We start from the raw sequence: 25,928 nt of genomic DNA, 5'->3' as shown, positions 1-25,928 counted from the left end.
TAATGAGTGTAGCCCCGCCCCCCTTCTTTAACGCTAATTAGCAGCTTTGAGGCTCATAATAAAAACAAGAAGAAGAAGAAACAACCCTGTGATGTTTTACAGTGTGTTGACAGCTCTGTGTTTTGTCCCTCTGCAGCACCCGTACCCTTCAGAGGAGCAGAAGAAGCAGCTGGCTCAGGACACCGGCCTCACCATCCTGCAGGTCAACAACTGGTGAGTCGCTGACGCCACACTCTTGTTGTGTTGGGAACTCCCGCCCTCCGCCCGATCCTCCGAGGCAACCTGATGATTTGAATGATTAATTCCTGTGGGGTTGCCTCGTCTCCAAATATCCCCCAATTACAGTTGCAGAGGGGAGGAGGGGGTTAATTGGAGAGTTAATTGGAGCTTGGAGGGTGGAGGTAGAGACCTGTAGGAGGTTTCCTGGTCTGTTCTGTTTACTGATACAGAAATGGAAACGTCAGCAGGTTTCACTGTTGGGGATTTAACTGTTAGCACACCGTACAGTTCACCGTGACTGTGAAATTCGGGTAAGTAATGGTTTGGCAGGTTTTCTTTTTTTTTTTTTTTAAGATATTTTTTGGGGCATTTTTAGCCTTTAATGTATAGGACAGACAAGCGTGAAAGGGGAAGAGAGAGAGAGAGGGAGTGACACGCAGCAAAGGGCCACAGGCTGGAGTCGAACCCGGGCCGCTGCAGCAACAGCCTTGTACATGGGGCGCCTGCTCTACCACTAAGCCACCGACGCCCCGGTTTGGCGTTTTGATGATATAGGCAATTTCAAATGTGTATTTTGTGACTCTCTTTCAACACAAGGAAGTTCTTCATGAAACCTTTAGGAGCTCTACCTGCATTGCACCCAGAGCCTGGTTCCACTTTATATTTTTACCTCCGCCAAGGAGGTTATGTTTTCGCCGGCGTTGGTCTGTTTGTCTGCAGAATAACTCGAAAAGTTCTGAACGGATTTTAATGAAATTTTCAGGAAAGGTTGATAATGGGAAAAGGAAAAGATGATAAAATTTGTGTTGGTGTTCGGTTGAAGCGAAGTGGATAAAATAATAAAATGGCGGGAAATCTGAGCTACTTGGTGGAGGTCTGCGCTGTCCGGGTGCTCTAGTTTAATTTGGTTTGGTGAAGTTCAGGGAGAAGATCATGAATTAAAGGAATCAAACCCAGACTATTTGATGGGATGCAAACACCTGTCTCCAGTGCACACTTTGTGCATCCAGCCATCCAACACAAACTCTCTCAAAGGTTTTGCAGCATCACAAAAATGTCACCCTACTTCTGCTTTTCAGCTATTTCTAGGATTTGAAAATTGTCAAATAATAATGTGCTTTATGGTTTTTATTAGTTAATGAGGCGGAGCACTTTTTTTCACCATGTCAGATGTCATTAATGTAAACGTACATGCCTAGAAAAAGTCCCATGAAATTATTTAATATATTAAAGAAATACTTCAACCCTCCAAATGATCATTTGCATATCAAATTAGTCGCTCCATGTTACATTAAATTCTTAAAGATAACATTATGTTTGGTGAACGAAGAATCCAAAAACTGCCTCACGGCACTTTGTGATGTCGCCTCTTGCATTCTAGGTGCGCTTTTAAGGACTAAAATATGGCACCCATTGATTTAACGTGAGCAGGTACTCAGTAGTACCAATGTGATTTTGTCGATACCCTTAAAAGGCCGAGTTGGGTATCTAACCCCAGTGTTCAGTGAGGTAAAATGACTGTTTGTCAGTGGAGTCTGGCTCTGATGGCAACATAGATGAGTGAAGGTACCGAGTGAATAAATGAAACTTGGATTAAACTGCATGAGCTGTTTTGGAGTTTGTAAACAGATGCTTTGATATTTGTTGTTGTTAAATGCAGTCGGCTGTGACTTTAACGTATAGGTATTTTCTCAGTTTTTTGGATTCTTCGTCAGCGTGGAGTCATGCAGGACAAAGGTTTTCTTTATGAATTCAATGTAGTGGGTGAGAAACTAATATAGAAATATTCATTTAGGGGTGAAGTGTTCCTTTAATGACGTCCATGAGAGTTTATTGCGTCGTCTGTGTGTACTGCACACCTGCATTGCTCAACAAATGATTTGCCTGCATGATAAGAAAATTAAACCACACTTGAACTGAGTCGATGAGTCAGTCTGACACCTGAAACAAAAACAGGGACTCAGGTGTTTTACATATATTTTGCATGAATAGAAACAGCAGATGAGTTCATTCACACAACCCCAGGCATTCTATCTATCTATCTATCTATCTATCTATCTATCTATCTATCTATCTATCCACTCGTCAGACTCAAACTGTTGCTTCAATCTTCTGACTATCGACTGTCGATTACATAGCTTTTATTTTATTTCATAGATTTTTTTTTTTGTGAAAAACACCTTCAGACTTGTTAAACAGCAGGTTTTAAAGGTGATGGACTGGAGCTGATTCCTGGAGCCTGTCGGCCTCTGAAGCCTCTGAAGCCTCTGAAGCCATTAGTCAGACCCGCTTCCCCTCCGAATATTTGGCTGTTGCCGTGGTGACGCCCCTGGAGTAGCTCACAGTGTTTTCCCTGATTCTGCAGATTCAGAGTGAATGAGCGAGCAGAGACGAAGGCCGTAAACGAAGCTTTGAGCCGACCGCTGGTTTAAACTGTCAGATCTGTGTGTGTGTGTGTGTGTGTGTGTGTGTGTGTGTGTGTGTGTGTGTGTGTTGTTTTGTTGTTTCAACTTGTTGATTAATTTGGATCCGTTTCCTTTCCTCTCCTTGTTTTATTCTCACTTCCTTTTGTTTCTCTTCCCTCTCTCTTCCCTTTTCCTCTTATCTCCTCCCCTTGTTTCTTCCCCTTGCTTCCTTTTACTGCCTTTCCTCTCCTTGTTTCCTCACCTGTTATCGCCTTGCTTCCTCCTCTCTCATTGTTTTCTCTCCTCTCCAGTCATGTCCTTGCGTTCTCTCCTTGTGTCCTCGCCTGTTGCCTCCTTGGTTCCTCTCCTCTCTTGCGCTTCTCTTCCCTCCTGTCATGTCCTTGCTACCTCTCCTCTCCTCTTTTCCTCTCTCCTCTTTGTTTCCTCACCTGTTGTCTCCTTGCTTCCTCCTCTCTCTTTGCTTTCTCTCCTTGTGTCCTCACCTGTCGCCTCCTTGCTTCTGCTTCTCTCCTGTCCTCTCCTCGTTTCCTCTCCTGTTTTCTCCTTGTTTCCTCTCCTCTCTTGTTTATCTCTCCCCTTCTGTCATCTCCCTGCTTACTCTCCTCTCCTCTCCTTGTTTCCTCTCCTGTTTTCTTGTTTCCGTTTCCTCTCTTGTTTCCACTCCTCTCCTTGTTTCCTCACCTGTTGCCTTCTTGCTCCCTCTCCCCTCCTTGTTCCATCTCCTGTTTTCTCCTTGTTTTCTCTCCTCTCTTGTTTCCTCTCCTCTACTGCCCTTTCCTTGCTTCCTCTCCTCTCCTTGTTTACTCACCTGTTGCCTTCTTGCTCCCTCTCCTCCTCATGTTTTTCTCTTCCCTCCTCATCTTCTTGCTTCCTCTCCTCCTGTTGTTTCCTTGTTTCCTCTCATTTTCTCTCCTCTCTACCCCTTCACTCCATTTCTTCCTCCTCTCCACCCCCTGCTTCTCTCTTCTCATTCTTCCTCTCCTCTTTCTTCATCTTCTGCCCCCCCTTGTCTCTCATCTCATCCTCTCATCCTTTAATCCTGTTTTCTCTTTCTTTTTTCTCTCTTACCCTCCTCTTTCTTTTAATCTCTTTTCCTCTTAATTCCTCTCTCTTTATCTCCTCTTCCTTCCCTCATTCTCTCCTCCTCTGTCCTCTTGTATCCCACTCTTCCTCTTCTCTTTTCATGTTTTCATCTCTCTTTATTATCCTCCTCTCTTCCTCACATCAGCTCATAACTCCGGCATCCTTTCTCCTCCACATAGAGACACAAATTTCTTCATCTCATGTCATCATCAGATTATTGTTGTTAGTTAGACTGTCGGGTTGGATTTTGTCTCATTTTAATTTTTTTTGACTTACGAGAGAGAGGTGTGTGTGTGTGTGTGTGTGTGTGTGTGTGTGTGTGTGTAGGCAGTTGGTGTAAATGGCATTTTCATGGCAAACAGCTGGACTGGTTTATTTAAACACACCCGATGTGGAGGGGTGAGAGGGTGAGGGTGGAGGGGGGGAGGTGGGGGTGCGTACTGACCTGAGAATGACACCCTGGGTGGGCGGAGCTTGTTTTACAAGCAGCATGTTGGTGTGTGTGTGTTTGGCGATTGTGGTCGTGTAGCAGCTTTGTTTAAAACCTTCTGCAGAGGCGTCCTGACTGTACAGAGAGGAGCAAACCCCCCCTCCTCCTCCTCCTCTTCCTCCTCCTCCAACCTGAGGGGAGGGGCTGGAGGCGACAGAGGGGGCGGGCCCAGAGAGTGACTGATGTTAGCCTATAGTTCGTCCATGTAAAAGGACTTGACATTTTGGCAGCTGTGGAGGAAGTGTTCAGATCCTTTGATTCAGTAAAAGTAAGAATACCACGCTGTAAAAAAAACTGTGACACAAGTAAAAGACCTGCACTGAAAACTTCATATTGTGTAAATATAATCAGGAAAATGTAGTTAAAGTATCAAAAGTATAAACATGTCCCTGTGACTGTTATGCTATTACTATACTATTAAATATGATATCAATAGATCATTATTATTAGATACACAGAGCCCAAAGTAGCATCTTCAAGCTGCTCATTTTTTTCCCAAACCAACAGTTAAACCTCAGAATTTTTCAGTTTACTGTAATTTAATACAAATAAAAGCAACAAATCTTCACTTTTGAGAAGCTGAAAACATTAAAAATTACTCAAACAAATAGTTTAAATATTTTATCAGTTGACTCACTAATTAATCAATTAACCATTTCATCTCTAATTTTGTGGGCAGTTGGGTAGTTTAATAATAATGCATCATGGATAATAAACTCTCCATATGTTTGGTGTTAAAAAATCTTGGTTAAGTGAGTAATTTAAGTACAGCTGTTAAATAATTGTAGTGTGGTAAAAGGTACAATTATTTACTTGCAAGATGAAGTGGAGTACAAGTATGGAACGAAAACAGTCAAGTAAAGTATAAGTACACTAGCTTCTAGGCACACGATATACTTCAGTGCACTGTTCAGATAGAGGGCAGACAACTGGGGGCAAAGACCATCACTGCACACACCAACGATATGTCGTTACTAAGGATAGACCGATACATCGGCCGGCCGATATATCGGGCCGATATTTGAGTTTTTTACTTGTATCGGCATCGGCCGATACGCGCGTGGGTTTGCGGATTCATTTTTCCCTGGCACTTTTTTTCATTTGAAAGTATGTGGTTAAGTTGAACAAAGCTGTTGAATCCTACTGTGTACATTAGTTGTTGTTTTATTTATGCTTCAGCTTAAATATTTGTTTATTTTATAAAGACATTACTGGAAGATTTAAGAGCACTGAACTCTTTTTTATTTGAATGTATAATAATAATAATAATAATAATATTCTACCTGTTCTACCTCAACTTTCCATCTTGTTTTAGTATTTTTTTACTGTTCAATAAATGTTTCTTATTTTAAACTTGAGACCTGTAATATTTGTTATCATTGTCATTTTTTTTTATGTAAATTGAGGGAGCAAAAGCAGTATCGGCCCCAAATATCGGCTCAAGAAAATCGGCAGTCCATAATCGGTCATTGGCTAAGGGTGATTGCAAAAATCGGTATCGGCATCGGCCCTAAAAAAATCCATATCGGTCTATCCCTAGTCGTTACGGCTGTTCAGTCAATCAAACTGAGAAAAAAAAGAGGCTACTTAATTTCAAAAACAGAGAAACTCTAAGAAAGAGTAGTTGAGAAGTTGGATGCAATTACAATGTGCTGTCACAAGCTGTGTTTTTAGCCACAACTCAGATTTTTAACAGCACTAGTGCTAGACTAGGTCAACTTTTGACCTAGTCAGCAGAAAACAGTTGCTCAAGCTAGCTAATGTTAGCTAGTAACATTAGCTAGCTTAAGGCACAGCTGACATAGTCAGCAGAAAACAGTAGCTAAAGGTAGCTAGTATTACCTGGTAACGTTAGCTAACTTCAGGCATGGTTGACCTAGTTGGAAGGAAATAGTAGCTAAAGGTAGCTATTAGCTAGTAAGGTTAGCTAACTTAAGGCCAGTTGACCTAGTTGGCAGGAAATTAGCTAAAGGTAGCTAGTTACTAGCTACCTTTAGCTACTATTTCCTGTCATCTAGGTCAACCATGCCTGTCACTAGGTAATACTAGCTGCTAGTATTACCTAGTGACGTTAGCGAACTTCAGGCATGGTTGACCGGGACAATTAGGGCAGGATTCGAGATTCGGGACAACTGCTTGGATTTCGGGACTGTCCCAAATTTTTCAGGACGCCTTCTTCATGGTTTTCCTGCAACTTGATTGGATGCTGTCGGATCGGTTCAAACAAAGTGGATCATAGGATAATTAAATGTCGACTTATTAATAGTGTAAACGTTAGTTGAGTCAGGAAATGAATTGATTCGTGGCACACCTTTTGTAAAAACATACTTTTTAATCTTTGGGCTTCAAGTATTTTCAAGTCAAAAGGCTCAAGTCTGCGTGGCGTGACAAGTCATTGGTGTTACAGTCCAAGTCAAGTTGCAAGTGGTTATTAATTAATTAATATTACACTCGAGTGTAAAGTCATCAGATTTGTGACTCGAGTCTGACTCAAGTCCAAGTCATGTGACTCAAGTCAGACACTCCTCTATTTAGAGCTTTAATGGGGCCAAAAAACTCAGCCAGGCCCCACATCAGTCCACATTCTGTCCAAGCTCAACCTGAGCCCGAACCACAGCAGCAGTTTTGGGCTAAAGCCTGATTAAAACCCGAATTTCTACTGATAAAAAAATCTATTAATAATAAAACATTTCTTACAAGCTGAAGTTAAGTCCTTACAGTGCAGTAACAGACATTTATGACATGACTTTGGACATGTGCCTTCTCCTACTGAATGTTCCGCACAACATAAATAGTATAACGTTTCTTGTCATTAATGAGAGGCAGATTTTATTGAGTTGCAGAGTCTGTACATTATTTATGACATTACACAGACTCTAAGGTCTGCATTAAAAACAAGAAAGGAAGAACTCAGGGAAATTCGAGTGAACCCAACCCAACTGCAGGAATTTTAAGAAATTCCAACCCATCAGGTAGGGCACTGATTCGGGCAGAGAATCAAAGTTCTGTCTCCTTATTACTAAGTATTTTATATTTTTAGAGGACAGTTTTCTGAAACACACTCTGAAACATCATTTAGAGCATCATGTCACACTGAAGTTGTACTTCTCCTTCGCTCCATCAGTAATCAATATTCAATGTTTAACTGAAGGTAGTGTCTGTCGGTGACACAGTTAAGTTTCCTGTTGGAGCTGAAGCAGATCCTCCTTTACTCTCCTAAGAATTCTTCCTCCTGCTCCACCTCCTGCTTGCCTTTTTTCACTCCCTGAAAAGGCTGCTGTGGCTTTTGTTTTCCTGAAAAGGAAACAGGGTCGTCCCCCACTTTTTCTTCTTTTTTTTTTTTTTTTACCCCCTTGAAATGGAGTTGAAATGGAACCATCTCTCCCCGGGGGTGAGGAGGTGGGGTGAGGGTGGGGAGGTGGTTGTAGGGGACATAAATCAAGTGGGAAACCACAGAGCTTTCACTCCGGGGCGGGTCAGGAGGGGTCGACAGGCGGTTCAGAAGGCTTTAAGCTGAGGAAGACCAGAGCGCTCCTCTGCAGAGGCGCGGCGGCGGGGGGAATATGGGGGAGTTCAGGGAGGGAGGTGGGTGAGGGGGTCACAGAAGGTGCCAGGTCAGAGGTCACGCATACCAGGATGATGGCTTTCAAGAGTGTACTTAGAAGGGGACATGTATGAATGCACCGCTGCTGCAGCCCCCCCGAAGCCTGAAGCCATCACAGACTTGGGTTCAGTGTAGTTAACATTTTTCCTCCACTGTATTAACCCTGTTCATTAGCAGTGTATTAACCCCTGTGTTATCTGTAATATAATAATAATAATAATAATAATGCAAACACAATTATAAAATGTACTGAAATGTGACTAAATTCCTGTTTGCTCTGCCGATTTATTTGAACTGCAGATCCAATCCTACCTTGCACCTGTTTTACTTGTCAACCTGATCCTTGAGTTAACCTGAACTTAACTTTTTTAATGCTAGCAGCTGAACTGAGCGCTAAGCTAACCTGAACCAAACTTTTATAGCTGCTAAACCTGACTTTTAGCTAATGGAAATACAAGTTTAAGCTGCTGAACTGCCACCGGCTGGAATTTTAACTTATAAAATGAACTTTTAGTTTTCTGAATCCAAACTGTTTTACCTATTGCACAGAATTAATAAGCTTATTCTAACAAAACAGCATTAGCCGACAAACTGTACCAGCAGCTAAACAGAACTCAGTTGCCGTCACCTGTTTCAACAGCCAATCAGCTTGTAGTGAAGTCTGCTGGTCAAGTCAAAATGACTGCAGACAGAGTGTTGGCTTGCTGCAGCAGGTGCTCCGTCCCCACAGAGCCCTCTGTTTCTGTCCTCATGGTGTGCCGGTGTTGGACGGTGGGTCGCTGCCCCTGCTGGTTATTTATATTATTGTGGCGTATTGATTATGAACACAGTCCATCTGATGCTGGTTTTGTTTCATCACTGTAGCCAGTATCTCACTATCACTGATGCCTGTCAGCTGTTACAGTATCTCACTATCAGCATTCAGAGTTGTTGAAGCTAGAGATGACGCGTCTCATGGTGGTCACTTCCTGTCAACGTTACAGATCAGAAGCACAGAGAGTCGTTGACTAGAGATGATACGCCGTCTCATGGTGGTCACTTCCTGTCAACGTTACGGATCAGAAGCACAGAGAGTTGTTGACTAGAGATGATACGCCGTCTCATGGTGGTCACACACGGGGCCTAGTTTTTAAAAACAACTTTCCTCTTGTTGTGAAATAATTGTTTCATACTCTGTCACCATGGAAATTTTAGTTATTTTTGTATTAAAAACAATTTAAAAAAATTACGCAACATTGCAAAATCTTTGTATTTTTGTCCAATTGTTGTAAAAAGGGCAAAATTTCTCCATAATTTACAAATTTCAGCAGAGATAATTCTGAATTTTTCACTAAAAATAATTATAATAAAATTATATAATAATTAAATTATGTGTCTCGGAAAAAAAGGGTTATTTGGACCTTGCAGTAGTATTTTAGCAACTAATTATTCCACTGTCCGGATAATAGGCTGATGTGTGTGTTGTGAATTTAATCTGTTTTTTTTCCAGAATGTCTGTCATTTTGATGCCCCACAGTGAATTAGAGGAAGTTTTCTCTGCAGCTTTACAGACAGAATATTAAAACACTGCTGCTCCACCTCATTTATAAACTGCCTCTGTGTGTCTGTCCTTCCTCATGTTTGACTCCTCTTCCTCTTGTCCTCAGGTTCATCAACGCGAGGCGGCGGATCGTTCAGCCAATGATCGACCAGTCCAACAGAGCAGGCAAGTTTTTATGTTTTATATTTACGCTCTGGTCCAGATCTGCTTCTAGTGACCAATAGTAATGTGGTCTAGTAATATACTGTAGTTTAATGTTGATGATAAAATCTCACATTCTTTACATTCTCTCAAAAAGTGCTGTTCTTGTTCATGAAAGGTTTGTTTTATCACATAATAATGTTGTGACCAATGAAAACACGTCCTTTATGGTGCATTTCAGGAAAGTCTGACATTTGAGATGTTACATTTTGTGTCCAGAAAGCAAATCAAACCCAGAAGATGAACACAAACCAAATAGATGTTGTGACTGTTGAAGCTTGTGTCAATAAAGTTGCCAAGTATCAAATTCTGAAGTTTTCGTTCAGAACAGTTTTGGCCATGGCTGTCACTTTTTAAAAACGAATCAAGATTGAAACGCATGCCGCTCAGCCTGAGCTTAAACTACATTGTAGAACTGATTAGTGGTTCTGTTTATTCGTATAGTGCCTCTGCTGCACTTGAGTGACGAGCTTTGTTTTTCTTAGATGTACAGCTTTACCTCATCCATGATTCACGATTCAAGAATTTTATCATCATATGCAGAGTAGAAAACTTGGCGGTTTGCTCCGTGCAATGAAATTCTTAAGTGCCTCTCGCTTCACACAAGACAGTAAAAAAATTAGAATTAAAGTTAGATTTAAGAAAATAAATGAAATGAGCAACCATTTTGACTACGTTGATAGCAAAGAGGAAATATGTTTGACTTTGTTGCTTTTATAGCACAAGAAGAAGGTTTTTTTAGCTGAAATATTGTGCTGCAGAGCTTCTGTTCAAAAACAAGTGTGAACTGTACATTTGGGAATGATAGAAGTCTTTGAGTCAAGATAATTTGGTAACACTGTACTTGAAGGTATCTACATAAGGGTGACATGACACTGTCATAACTATGACATGACACTGTCATGAACCTGTCATAAACATTATGTACATGTCATAAACGTTTATGACTGCTGTCATTAAGTGTCTTTCATTTTTTTGTAATGACAAGTTGACATTGTTTGGGTTGTCTTGATTATGACAACTTGACATTAATCAAAGTGACATCACCAGAACTTGTCTTTGTCATGACAAGTTGACATTAAATTTGTTTGGGATGTCTTTATAATGACAACTTGACATTAACCAGGATGACATTACCAGAAGTTGTCTTTGTCATGACAATAATAATCATTATGTCAACTTGTCATAAATACAAGAAGAGGTGCATTTCTTGTTAATGTCAACTTCTGGTAATGTCACTTTGATTGATGTCAAGTTGTCATAATCGAGACGACCCAAACAATGTTTTGTCATGACAAAAACCGAATGACACTTTGACAGCAGTCATAAACGTTTATGACGTGTACATAATGTTCATGACAGGTTCATGACCGTGTCATGTCACTCTTATGTAGATACCTTCAAGTAAAGTATTACTGAAAATTTTGTCTCATTGGTAGATTATGATCTATTGAATTATGGCATTGTGCCTTATTGCCCAGCAGTGGTCTTGGACCAACATATGGTCTGTCACACAGTTACCTTAGATTTAGTCTGTCTTGAGATAAAAATGTTTAGTTTTAGTCACATTTTAGTCATTTTCATCCTTCATAGTTTTAGTCAACAAAAAATCAAAACGTTTTATTCGACTTTTAGTCCGGATGTTTTCTATATGTTTTTATCTTTAAACTAATCCAGTGAGGTTAATTCATGGATCATAAATCAGACTCAAGGTGACAGGTTGTATAAAATAATGTGTGTGTCATGTCTCCAGCAGTGTGTGACAGGTTTAAGGGCTGATTTACGAGCACACACTCACTGATCATCATCTGAAAAGCTCAACATCTCTCTATTTATGCTCTCAACAAATAACTAATGTGAGCCAACTAGGATTTGTCCCCAGGTTCATTGTAAACTCTGACTTATCCATGTGACTGTTAAGAAGCAGAAACATAACTTGTTTCTTCATGTGCAACATGTTAGTCTGGAGGTTTAAACTGGTGTCCTCTCACAGAGTTGGTGATTCAAACTAAACTTTCATCTCTGTCAGAGAAAACTGATCTGAGTTCAGACTGTTTACTTACAGCACAGCTACACTCACAGATAACTGAGCCTCCTACCTGCCTGTCAAACACCATCAACCCACAAACCTTCTCCAGTCCGGACTGAGTGGAGTCCTGCCGGGTGAAGCTGTGAAGTGTGTTTTAGTGTTTTCGTTATGAAAAAAATTTTCGTCGTAGTTTTTGTCAATGAAATTAACTCTGCTGTCACGTCTCTCAGCTGAGTCACGATAAGAATTCATGACTCTAATCTGAGACAGACAGAGACAAATATCATGTAGTCTGACTCCGGCATTAGTTTTACTGACTGTGTTATCTGAGCTGTGGACACAAGTACAAACATGACAGTTATCAGAAACCTGGATAAGGACTTCACATGCCACAGTATTCCAGTATCTATTCAAGTACCGCAGCTGGCATACATTCAGTCAAACATGGATAAGGGTTTATCCAAATTTCTGACAGCAGGACATGATGTGTTCCTGTGCAAACCGGATACACCAAACACCTGATCATAACTGGAGGACTGCGGTGCATGTAAACACTCTCCTGCAGTCTGAATGTGATCAGTAAAAAAGCCTCTCTGGTGAACTTCCCCCCGCTCGCTGCGTCTTTTGCTCTCTTGGCTCCTTGGTGTGTTAAAGCGAACAGAGAAGCTTAAACTCCAGGATTGAATGGCCTCTAAACCCCAGCAGGATTAGCTCCAGACAAAGACGCTAATCGCTTTGACTGACCACTCCATTGAACATTTTAACCTGGGATTAAAACAAATAGGAGCCTGGCTAAAGTGGGGCTAAAGTACCGCTAGCCTTTTGGCCCCTGAGCTTTGTTAGCGTTTACCCTGGGCTGACTTCCACACAAAAGCATCGATACACTGCTGAATGACAGCGATGAGAAACTGTTAAAGACCTGAATCCTGGGAATGTGTGGACTGAAAAAACTTCCCTTACTTCCCCTTAGGGTGAAACTTTATTGAGCTAGTGTCCCCCACGAGGACGAACACACTTTATTTAAAGTCATCTCATTATTGGTTAATGACCGACTCCCTCGTCGTCTTCCTCCTCTAAAGATCTGATGTGAGATATAAAAAAAGGAAAATAAACTACAGCATAAACAAATATAGAGAGATTATATTTAGATTTCATGCAGAAATGTAATTAACAGCAAATAAACCCACACGAACTCCAGCAATGTTGGGGTCTTTGTTAACCCTTTAACTTCCTCGTCAAGAAAAAAGCAGTTTAAATTTTATTTCTTTGCGGTTTTTGTTTCCTTGGAACTACGATAACAAAAATCAGTGTTAATTTTTTGGACAGAGCCCACAGGTTTTTAAATATAGGTCTCTATCAAACAGCTGAGATGACCCTTCATGGTAAAACAGAAAGAAAAAATCTCAGGTACAAACCATGTACTGTTATAATGCTTGATATGTGTTAGTATGCAAACATATATGAATTTGTGACCATGGAATTAGTAGTGTTGCCAGTACTTTTATTATTTCCAGGTATGTATTCTACATATTTACCATTATATTACTTTAAAAGCATCTCAGAAATGGTGAAAAAATCCTATTGATATCTTTTTTTTTTTCATCAAATATATAGTGGAAAAACATTACATTTATTTATTTATTTTTTATTTATTTATTAACAACGGTGAATATTCTTTTTTTTTTTTTTAAATAAAAATTGTGAATTTATTATCTGAGTATTATTACCTTTACCATAAAAAGGCCATTTCAACAGTTTGGTCGAGCATGTTCATCAGATTTTATTAGATTAGATGACCTTATTAGAAATTTTAGTTTTTGTACGAAGTTCCATAAATCTGTTCAGTAACTACAACATGTCAAATAAACACACCTAGCTTTGAAAACCCCGCCACACAGAGCATACTAACTTACTGTAGGAAGTGAACTAAGAAAGACATACTATAAAGACACAGCAACATCTGGTGGATTTTTTAGCACAACATACCTAAACCGCATGGTGTAGATAGCTCAATCAGGCTGAGTTAAATTCAACACCTTTTTTTCATTAAGATATAGTGACTCAGAATGTGTCGAGTGTATGAACGGTTGAGGACGTTAGACGGTTAACTTGTGGGATAATATTCCACTCAAAATACGTTGCCACAAGCCTAACCAACAAGATGTTAGTCCGTCTCTCAATACAGTCCTACTTCCTGTCTGTGGCTCTCAGTTCTAAGCTCAGTGGTTCCTATGGAAGATGTAGGACGGTGCTGCTCTAAGACTAAAAGCTACTGGCTGTTTCACAAAAAGAAAAGATAAACATGGAGACGTGTTTCCCTTTTCAAAGGTGTATAGCAAATGGAGGTTTTTTTTCTTAACACAGGCATATTTCTAAGGTAGAAAATTTTCTGCCTAACATATAGTTGGAGGGCCCCCTCATGCCATCGGCCCTCCACCCAGTGCAACCGCCCTTCCTGGACTGTCTATATTTTCGCCCCAGATTACACAGGATAAAGGCGGATTTATAATTGTGCGTCAGCTCTGTGCAGAGCCTACGCCATGGCCTACACATGTGGCCCACGCCATTGTGTGCATTTATACTGGTACGGGTGTGGTGGTGTGTCTGTGTCACTCTGCAGTTACACCTGTAAAACACCATACAGCGGTGGAATTTCGGTGAAATTGAAAGTGCTGTAAAGTTTAGTTGATTCAAAACACTCATTAAACAGACATTAAACACACATTAAACATGGCTTAATAGAGACAGTTTCAAACACAAATCAGCTTCACTGTAACTCGCAGCATTCACAGACAAACACTTGTCTTTATCTGGACACATTTCCCCCACAAATACAACATGCTAACATTATTAGCACAAGCCTATGGCTTGTGCTAATAATGTTAGCATGTTGTAACTGCTCTGACTGCACAAGCCATTTTACATTGTATAAATTAGCCTAGCAGCTAGTGGACTTCTCTCTACTCATATAAAACCAGGGACAACAGCAACATTTAACAAAGGTAACGGCACATTATTCGGCTCCATTACAACTCACAAGGTTCACTGACAAAACAACTGTCTTATACTAAACACATTTTCCAAACAAATACAACATGCTAACGTTATTAGCACAAGCCTATGGCATTTTACATTGTATAAATTAGCCTAGCAGCTAGCAGACTTTTCCTCTACTCATATAAAACCAGGGACAACAGCAACATTTAACAAAGGTAACGGCACATTATTCGGCTCCATTACAACTCACAAGGTTCACTGACAAAATAACTGTCTTATACTAAACATGTTTTTTCAAACAAATACGACATGCTAACGTTATTAGCACAAGCCTATGGCATTTTACATTGTATAAATTAGCCTAGCAAATAGCAGAGATTTCCTCTGCTCATATGAGGCCAGGATAAATCACACACAAGACTTAAAATGCTATTTTAGTGGAGGCTTTATTGTCTTCAAAATTTATTGTTTCTTATCTGTGAAATTAAAGTAAATCAAAGCTTTGTTTCCACTGAGGGAAATGGTTTCAGCTTACAGAGACAGACAGGAGGTCTGCGTCGCTGCAAAGTGCAGTTACATTTCTGGGAAGGTGCATGTCAGACTGTGGCGTAGGCTCTGCGGCTTCGATTCAACACAGAAGTATAACTCCTGCTAAAGGGCACAGTGAAGACCTGAACACAAGCTTAATTAACAGAGCCTTCCCTCTCTGATAAACAGACTCGTCCTGCATTAAAAGTATGCCATTAAAACAACTAAGGGGAAACGGAGTGAAGGTCAAGTGTAGGAAAGAAGAAAACAGTGGATTTTATATTAACAGACCCCGAAACTATCAGGAAAACTCATCTCAAACATTCACATGAAATAATCCGCTCAAAATTAATCCAGGTTGCTCGTTTTAAACAAACTTCCTGCAGTCATTGGGCTCATTGTTTGGGTTGATTTACAGTATATCAGTTGTTCATTACTGTTATTGTTATGCATTGAATAGAATATAAGATAACCATAAAATATGTCACTAAGTCAGTTTACTCAAAGACAGAAAAAGGGTCCCTTCAGTAAGGAGGCTGGCAACCACTGCCTCACAGTGAATACGTCCAGTAGTTTGTGAGACTAACGAGAGGCTGCTCTCTCCATGAAGGAATATTCGTGTGATAGACAGCAGCTGTCAAACCGTCCTCCACCTCACAGTGTGAGTGTGAGAGTGATGTCATCACTGTGGGACAGCAGGCAGCGAGATAATTAAAAAGAGTAATCTCTCCCCCCCGTGTCCGCAGTGAGCCACGCAGGACCGTACGGCCCAGATGGTCAGCCAATGGGAGGCTTCGTTATGGACGGACAGACACACATGGGAATCAGACCACCTGGTAAAAACACACACACACACACACACACACACCAATTCAAGCTCGTACCTTATGTTGCTGTGGACTGTTGCTGTTATTTTCCTGCCAAATGAGGACATTTGAATAAATCTTTATTTAGAGAAGTGCTGTATCATATTAACATTAAACATAATAAAAGTTTATAGCTGCACTAACTGTCCAACTGAGGCTGCACTGATCATTGCAAATGGAAAACGAAACACCTTTCTATCAGTTGATTTTTACTACCTGTGGGGTAAACAGTGGGCGAAGAAATATTCAGATCCTTTACTGTGTTAAAAGTACTCATACCACACTGTGAAAATACTCCACTACAAGTAAAAGTCCTGCATTCAAGAATTAATTGAAGTAGAAGTATGTATGTTACAGTAAACTGTTCCATACTGTCAGTTTTCCTCTTCTATCTGATGTTTTTGGATTAATATTACGGCTGCATTAATGTGTATATTGTTGGGCAGTTTAATCTACAGCGATGCATCATGGTCTGTAAGATCATCATATGTTTGTACTTCGTTACATCCCACCACTTTTCAAGTTTGTATGATTTATTTTCTCTAAAAATCAAAATCAAATCAAGTTTGTTTATATTACACATTTGAAAACAACCGCAGTGACCAAAGTGCTGTACAAGATAAAAGAATGACACACAAATATATAGCAATACAAACTGTACACAAATATGAAACAGAATGAAACTGGTGAGAACAATTACAAACATGAAAGGATAAAATGTTAAGATCACTACAGACAACCAAAGGCCATTGACAACATGTACGTTTTAAGATTGAAGTGTCAATGGAGGGGGAGCATTTGAGCTTTGGAGCAGCGACTGCAAAGGCATGATCTCCCTTACCCACCAGCCTCGATCGTGGAACAGTTCAAAGACAGTGTCTTTCGGGAGTTGGGAGTCGAGCAGAGGAGCTCAGCAATACACTGGGGTGCCAGTCTATCTATGGCTTTAAAAACAAATAAAAGAACCTTAAAGTCACTCCTGTATTTGATAGGTAGCTAGTGCTGGTGTAATGTTTCTTTTTCTGGCACCAGTGAGGAGTCTCACTGCAGCGTTCTGCACCAGCTGCAGACGAGACAAAGATGAGTGGCAGACACAAGTACAGGGATTGATACAGAATGATGCTGATGTGTAATCTGACTTGAGGATGTGTTGTGGTTCATCTGTGTGTTTCTGTGTGTGTCCTGCAGGTCCTATGGGTGGCGTGGGGATGGGGATGGGCGTGGAGGGACAGTGGCACTACATGTAGCACCACCGCCACCCTGCAGCCAGAGGACTCGCCCAGTGTCCCGGCAAACCACCGTAAGTTACTCGCGTTTAAAAGGCCAGGTCACACACATTATATGTAGGGCTGGTGAGACTGGACTCTAGACTCACAGTCGACTTTTTCTCGTTTTGTTTTTTGTTTTTGTCAGTACAGTGTACAGTGTAACTCGGGGCGTTTCAGTCCCCAGATTTAGCAGCGGTAACCTCACCTATGGTTATGAGATCGTGGATATGATGGCTGGGCTCAGCCTTAGAGATAGGGAGAGGAGCATGGACATCTGGAGGGAGCTCGGAGTAGAGCCGCTGCTCCTTCATGTTGAAAGGGGTCAGTCGAGGTGCTTTTGGCATCTGATCAGGATCCTCCTGGGCGCCTCCCGCTGGAGGTGTTTTGGGCACGTCCCACTGGTAGGAGGCCCCGGGGCAGACCCAGAACACACTGGAGGGATTACATATCTCATCTGGCCTGGGAACACCTCGGGGTCCTCCAGGAGGAGCTGGAAAGTGTTGCTGGGGAGAGGGACGTCTCGGGTGCTTTGCTCGGCGTGCTGCCTTCGAGAACTGGTCCCGGATAAGCAGATGAAAATGGATGGAACCACTCCTCTTATTCACGCTGCTCTTTGGTACAGGCAGCTGCAGACACAGAGGCAGCTCTGAGATTTAGTTATCTTATGTTTTCTGGTGAATTTAAAACTCACACCAACTTAATACATCAGTCTCTGGCTTTTGTTTGATATCTTGTGTCGGCAAAAATGTTGTTGAACATTTCCAATCTGTTGTTGGTGTCGTTAGCATTAGCGTGAGGGCTAACTTGGCTTGTGAACCACATTACGTGAACATTGCTGTAACCCTATACAGTATGTCCCGCTGAACCCTGATGGAACCCTCAAACTCTATTTGGAAATAAAAGAGGGAATGGTCAAATATTGAACAACCAAATCTGATTCGACTGACATAATTCTGAGTCAGGTACATCCATAATTACATATTTTTTCTTTTCACAGATTTTGCAAAATATGTCTGTCTGTCTGTCTGTCTCCACCCTAATACAGTGGCTATGAATGTAGTCTAGTTTGTGGTACTGAGAGGACCCTGTCTTACACCAGGCACAAAGCGACAACAGGACAGTGTAACTGTCATTACTAGTTTCAGACCGACACAGTTGTCATTTCCACGGCGTGTTTGGTTGCTTGGGTGCATTGTTGGCGTATTGCTATTTCAAGACAGGATGATCAAACAGGATGTGATTGCACCATTGAGCAACAAAAAACGTGTCTTAAGTCAGTGAACTGTTCTGTGGGAGAAATTCACAGTTATTACATTGATCAGACATTTTGTGTTTCGTTTCACTGAATAAAGGGTCTGCTGCTCTGAAATCTCACATGGACTGTTTGAATTACTTCATTTTTCCTCAGGAAAGTGCGTCCACATTAAGATTTTAGCAGTCTTATAAGGTTAGTGCCGCTACACTGTGACATGGATCTAATAAACTTGGTCACAACATCAGGTTTGACGTCTGCAGACTGTACGGTGACAGCACCTACTGAGTCACAGGCTACGACGTACGATGCAACAGCTTCACATACTGAGTGCACGAGGATGCTGCAGGGTTATTACTGCTCCAACTGTGAAGCTCAACATGGAGGCTCACATTAGTTTTCTAGCAGCTGTAGCTCCGCCTCTATTTCCTTCCATGCTTCGCCCATCTTTACGCGATCACAGGCAAGGCTTCACAAGGTTTTCCTCTCTGCTGGAATCTCACACACATTTCTTTGAGCGTGTTTTGCCTCCATGGCGAGCTGCTGTCTGTCTGTTGGTTTGGGTTTAACACCAGTGCATCATTTCATGCTGCATTTCTATTGGTCGGTTAGTAGACGTAGGTGGTAACAGCAGTCCCAAATTTCTGACACTGTCAGATTTTTATCCCAGGCTGTCTTTGATTCCAACACTGTGACAACGACCAGCCTTTAACCTCTCTCACTGTGCGATGTGGGACCAATGTTTTAGAGCCATGACCAAAGATATCACCACGTTTCTTTCGTGCCGGGACGGCCTTATAGCGCACAGTGTATACCACATTTAAGACGCTTCGCATTTACACATGAGGAGCAGCGTAACTTCACTGGTTATTGCAAAAGCTAAAAGTTTAGTTCTCTTTCCTCAGTTTACAGTTTTTAGTTTTGCTGCTTAAAGGCTCATGATATTTGCAGTAGCTGCATAACTGCTCTGACTGCATTAATCTCAGCAGTAAACCACTAGCTGCTCCAATTGGACGAGTCCGCCATGTAAATAGCGGTGCGCCAGGTGCAGGTGCACGTGGCTTTTAAAGGCTTTTAAACTTGCAGCCTCCACAGCAGCACATTTCCTTTGGCAAAACACTCACAAGGTCCATTAGAGGCAGCTCCGGAGCTTTCAGTCATATCTCATGATGTTTCTCATGAAACAGTTGCGTTCAAATTGATGTTTTCTGAGCGTTTTCAGGACTTCTCATCCAAGACCTAAAATAGCAGAGGGGCTTAGCAGCAGAGCGCTGTGTAAAAAAAAAAAAAAAAAAAAAAAGACGTCAAAACATCTCTCTCATCCTGTCACTGGTCCTTTCAGCTCCTCCTCGCTAATTAAAGCCACTTCCATCTGATTTAAAGGTCAATTAATCCTCTGAGATCCTCTCCACATTCTGTCTAACGAACTGATCATTAGTGAGAGACGCACAACGCTCTCATCTCTTTATTTGATTACACAGAGTCCAATTACTCCGTAAGCAGTTTTCATTATTAAGCTGGAGTGGAGGGAGGGAGGAGGGGGCAGTGAACGCAGCACAGGGAGGAGAGATTAAGAGGATGTTAATGTGTAGAAAGGAAGTGTGGAGGAGTTCAAGAAGGGGGTGTGGGGGGGTGAGAAGGGGGTTTCCCTAAAATGTGGTCAGTCAGACGGCAACATCAGTCAGACCAAAGACAATTAAAGAGTCTTCAGAAGAAGCATTTGTGCCATGATTGAGCTTATGGCTCTCAGGAAACAATACACCTGTCAGCTGGGATCTGATGCAACCATGCATGCACACACACACACACACACACACACACACACACACACACACACACACACACAAACATATACATGAGGAAATGACCACTCCACATCTATTTGACCTCCTTTTTCCATTTACTTCTTCTGGTAAATTATTCCAATCTGGATTTTAATCTTTGACCCCTTCGACTCTTTACCAGAGTCACACTAATATATAAAACAGCAGAAGTGCACTTTGGGACATATTTTCCCATGTTTTTGTGTCTAAGTGACTAATGGGAACAGTTTTTGAAATCAGACGGCTGCAGACGGCAATGACAAAAAAGGCTGCAGTGAAACCACTGAGTGCGTGTTCACACCGTCAATGTACGGCCACTAAAAGTGTTTGTTTTTGCCACTGACAGGCTCAGATTGTAATTATAAGTGTCTGAGAATGTTATGGAGAGGATCCCTACAGAGATAGAGCTGTTTGTTTAAGAGTAAGATCCCTTTTGTTTAACCAGAAACAGCCCTAAAATTGGTATCGCCAAACCCACCAGACTCATTTAGATAAACAGCAGGAACAAAATAAAACTCACCAAAAACATCTTGGTTCATCTTTCCACTGTTCCAACAATCACCAACTCTGGCTTGGTTGATATAAACCCTTAGAGGTCCAGTGTGTCAGATTTAGGGGGATTTAGTGGCGTCTAGCGGTGAGGAGTGCAGATTTCAACCAGCTGAAACTTCTCCTGGCTAGAATTCCTTCAGTGTTCATTGTTCAGGAGCTGAATTATCCTCAGAGGTCTCTTCCTCTCCAACACAAACGGACCAGCTGATTTAAACTGAATTAAACACTGAATGAAACAGTTTCATGTGACAAATCAGTGTTTCCCCTACACTGTTTAACCTGTCTGAGACAAGCCACTCGCTCAGCACCTGCTAATGTGTGCTCACATTTGTTCTTTGATAACTTAAGATCCAGACGTTCAGGAGGTTTTTACCGAGAGCCAAATTATCCACAGAGGTCTCTCTCTTTACACTGCATAAATTAGCCTTGCAACTTTTTTTTCCTCCACTCATAGTTTAACAAATTTCATGTATTATTTACACTTTTTCTTACTCACTGTTGGTTTAAGTCTCTGCATCTCCCAACAGAACAGCAGAGTTAACTTTTAGCCCGAATACAGGTTTTTTCAGCAGAACATAACTTAGTGGAATGAGTGAACATTACGTCGTGTTTATTCTCGTAACGTCATTGTTTACATACGGCATGTGCTCTGTGTGTTGACCTGTGTTTTCTCCAAGATCGAAAATATTTCCAATCAGCTGATTTATTCCCGATTTAACGACGTTATCCTCATCGTCTTTCTCTCGGCTGCTCGCCATCATCTGCCTGCTGCTGTTTGACGGAGACACGGACTTTCAAAATAAAGGCATAACCAGAGGATGATGATATTGGATATATTATATCACTATATTGATCCAGATCAATGGATCGTTACACCTTCAGTAAAAACACTGAATAAAGCAGTTTCATGCTCTTGTTGGCGTGGGGCTTTCTAACTACGATGTGAAAACATGAATGGCCCTGTCTACAGCCTGTGCCCATTCTGGTGGTGCAACATGGTGATCTCTGTACATGAGGACCTGCTCCCTGTGTAGATATAAACATCTAATTCTGAGCTAACGAAAACACTATGATTGTTATTTTCAGTTGATTATACACTGAAGAAATTTTAGTTGTACTATTTGCAGTTTCTGCCAATAGATCCCCCTGAATCCTGCGCACTGGAGCTTTAAAACACCTCGTTAGATGTGAAATATTCTGCCTCTATACAGATGTAAATTACAGTTTATTTAAATGGAGTCTGGTGGGTTTGGCGATAATGATTTCGGGGCTGTTTCTGGTTAAACAAAAAGGATCTTACTCTTCATCAAAAAGGTCTGTCTCTGTAGGGGTCCTTTCCATAATGTTCTCAGACACTTGTAATAACAATCTGAGTCTGACAGTGACAAAAACAAACACTGCACCGAGGTGTATGTGTATATATATATATAATATATATATATATATATATTTGGATTTTCACCTCGTTGTTATTTTTGATTTTTAGATTTGCACTATTTTCTACTTTGTACTGTTACTGCTTCAAAGCAGTTTCTGTCTGCAGTTTATTCTGCAGAATAAATAAACTCTATCTTGAGTTACGTTGTTAAGATGCAGATGAATGTTGCTGTGCCAGTCTCAGGCCAGACCTGGACCTAATGGTGACTTGCATAAATCAAGACGATGCTTTTTTTTTACTGACAAATGTAAATGTAAAATATGACAAGAGGAGAAATAGGAGAGTCTGTTTTTTATTGCCACATTTGCTGCCTCTGGATGAGACTTTCAGATCATATTTCTGAAGCTTCTGGCTCCAACAGAAGTTTCTTCTCTTCAGTTTTAGTTCTTCTTGTCAGTTGACTTCCTGTTGACGTGTCACCGTCTGTTTTCTCTGCAGGACTCCATCAGCAGGTCGGCAGACCTCCTCGGCAGGCGTGGAGCAGGACCCTAAGCCTCCTCACCCCTCAGCCCCACCCCTCTGGGCATCTACCTGGCCTGATAAGGTAAACACCTGATGGCTGCCGTCTCCATGGCCACCGGAGACGCTTTGTGGCTTAAAACCAAACACAAAAACAAAGAGACTGTGGGGACACACGGAGATCCTGGGTGGAAATAATAAACAGCTGTGTGTCCTCACTGATGACGCTTGGGAGGATTTCTCTGAATCAGGACACAAACGTCGACGTGGCGTCTTTGGATTTGATCATTTCCTGTGATGTCAGCAGCCCAGAGTGCCGTCTTACAGATTTTGTTTCCTCTTTGGACTACAGAAGCCTGAAGTGGACATTTTGACACCAGCAGATCATCCCTCCCCTCCTCTCTAGCAGTTGAACTCATATCGACATGAAGCTGATGTCTGTATTTCCCGAGGCGTTCTTTTGAAACACGTCTACAAACAGTTTTTTCAAGAGACCGAAGCTCTGAAAAATGGACGGCAGAGGTCACGTGACAGAGCGCTGTTTACTGAGGACTCTCAGAGGACGAGAGACAAGTCGTTACAAGTGCTCTGCTGCTGCCTTTTTGCATCATATACTGTTTTAAAGGAAAGGACTTTGACTGTTTGACTTTCCACACTGTGTGTGTTTGTCTTTTTTCATAGACGTCTGTCTCCCCTCGAGCCCCACAAACCTTTGAGTTCTAAAATAAAAAAGTGAAGCAAATTTGTTTCTGGATTCATGAAAGTATTTTATTATCAAAACCATTTTGAACAAACTGCTGTCTAACTTCACAGAGGGAGTTGAGTTTGTACAAACACGTGATAAATTAGTACCTGAATGCTAAAGTTCACATATCTACCTGTTTGGTCCCAATGTTGGGAATTCTCTAGTTTTCCTCCACCACATTTAAGGGGAAACTTTTACTTTTTACTTGACTACATTAGTTTAAAGCTGGAGTCACTGGATACTTTGGAGATTAAGACTACGTCCATGCTAAAATGTTTTCATATTTCAAAAACAATCTCTGTCCACAGAAGCATTTTAGCACCATTTTAGAATTAATCCCTGGCGTACATGTGCCGGTGTAAACAGGAAGCAGAATGTTTACTCTGCAGATGATTGCTACGGTGAGACTAGAGGTTTCTTTCTGGCGCTGGTGCTTTTCAGCTTCACCCAAAATCGGCGCTCATTTTAGGGCTGAAAACGCAGCTGGAGATGGAAATTATTGCAAATCACTGGAACAAAAACTTGGCTCCTGCACATGCGACAGTAGTAGCATCATGAAGTGCAGAGTTCAGTGTGGACGCTGGGTGTACACGTAGTTTTTAAAACAAGCCTGAGCTCATTAAATATATCCAATATCATCTTTCGGTGACACTTCATTTTACTGGTCCTTTACTTTTCTACTAATTTCCTTGTTTCCAGAAAGAAGCTGATATATAACCATTAATTACTACACAATTTCTTGGGAAGGTTATGTGATCTGGTGGTATAATTTTTTTTTATTATTTATTTTTGCAATTTTTTTTTATTGAGTTTTTTGCAGACATGATGATGAAATTCAGAAACATAAATATGCAGGAAAATATTTTTACGCAGAACCAAAACTGATGATCTCTTAGAGCTTTGAGGCTTTTTGGGAGCTCATGTCTCTGTCAGAGGAGCCAAGCTGCACATCGCTCCACCTATTTCAAACCCTGAGTTAGCACATGATGAAATTTACATCACTGGGACCCTCAAATACTTTCACTGCTGCAGCGATTCAGACAGAATGATTTGGCTTAAATGTTCTGCTCGTGGAGGACGAACTTTGGAGGATACATTTTTAGACATTAATGGCTGCTTATAAACACCACACACTTTCTTTTCTTAAATTCTTTAATTCGTTCCTTAATCTCTGTCTGCCTGTCTTTTCTTTTTCCCTTTTCTTTAAACTTAAAAACACACTCTCCTTCACATGACCACAGTACTTTCACTGCGGATACTTTATTTTACTGCTAATACTTTAGTTTCTTTAGTACTTTAGTCTATGAATTAATTTATTCATATGGATCCCCATTCGTAACTACCAAAGTAGCAGCTACTCTTCCTGGGGTCCACACAAGCAAACATTACATCATGAATGAATTAATGAATCTTTATTGTCATTACACAAATGTACAATGAAATACCATTTGACTTCCTTTGTATAAGAACTTTAAGAAATGCACACACACACAAAGACACATAAAAGGGTCAGAGCAGCAGCAATAAAAAATTGTCAGTGCAGTAATATAACAGTATAAAACAAAAATATAATTACAAATCCGAGACAAAAAGGAACAAAATAAAACAAGAAAACAGGAAGACTACAAAAAAAACCAAATAAATAAACAAAACAAATCAAAAACAAACAAAATCAATAAAATAACCACAATGGCAATAATTACAACACTGACAACAAGTATCCTCACTACATCTAAATTGTCAGAAAAAACATAAATAGATAATAATAAAAATTACAACAGTGATTATTTCACAGCTCAAAGGGAACAGGAGTGCTACTAAAAACAGCATATACAGTGACTGAGAGAATTTAAGATCGGGAAAGTTTCACATTAAGGTTCGTACAGTCAGGTGTGATGTAACAAACCTTATCTGCGATGGGCTGCTGTTCGGTGCCATCAGGTATCTCTAACAGCTGCATTTGTTACATGTTTAATGTCCGTTGTTACACCATCCCATAAATTCATTCCTCTGAACATTACAGTATGTTGCCTTGCATTAGTGTTTGAAACAGGAAGTGAAAACAACCTCTTGCTGCATGCTAAGCATTAGTTTTATGGTCGTTGCTACTACAGAATTGATAGTAAAGGATATTTGGGGTTTTAGAATATAAAATATTTCTCATAAAGCAAAGCAGAAATAACTATCTTGTTCTTCACCAATGGCCGACCTAAGATCTCAGTTCAGGGCGAGTCGTGCAGCTTTATTCTGGACTAACTGTAGTTTTTTAGGTCTTAATTTGATGTACTCAACCACACTGCTGGACAGTAAAGAGGATTTATAGTTGTGTGGCAGACCCTACGCACATAGCCGACACCGGTGTGAGCATTTATAGCTACTTGTGCTGTGTCTATGTCACTCTGCAGTTA

General features: G+C 40.9%; 1 protein-coding gene across 1 annotated transcript in view; it reads left to right on the top strand.

The window, feature by feature from the left end:
• meis1a (Meis homeobox 1 a) overlaps nt 1-23,517 on the top strand; it is a 76,103-nt gene extending 52,586 nt beyond the window's left edge. The window contains exons 9-13 of the mRNA XM_049572556.1: nt 137-213; nt 9,469-9,527; nt 15,864-15,953; nt 17,172-17,283; nt 22,755-23,517. Coding sequence (XP_049428513.1) covers nt 137-213; nt 9,469-9,527; nt 15,864-15,953; nt 17,172-17,230 — 285 coding nt within the window. The 3' untranslated portion in view covers nt 17,231-17,283; nt 22,755-23,517. The remainder of the gene's footprint in view (nt 1-136; nt 214-9,468; nt 9,528-15,863; nt 15,954-17,171; nt 17,284-22,754) is intronic.
• Nucleotides 23,518-25,928: the final 2,411 nt, after the last annotated feature.

The sequence above is a fragment of the Epinephelus fuscoguttatus genome, linkage group LG3 (assembly GCF_011397635.1).
Source record: "Epinephelus fuscoguttatus linkage group LG3, E.fuscoguttatus.final_Chr_v1".
NCBI classification, from domain to species: Eukaryota; Metazoa; Chordata; class Actinopteri; order Perciformes; family Serranidae; genus Epinephelus; species Epinephelus fuscoguttatus.
This window is presented reverse-complemented; position numbering and strand designations above follow the sequence as displayed.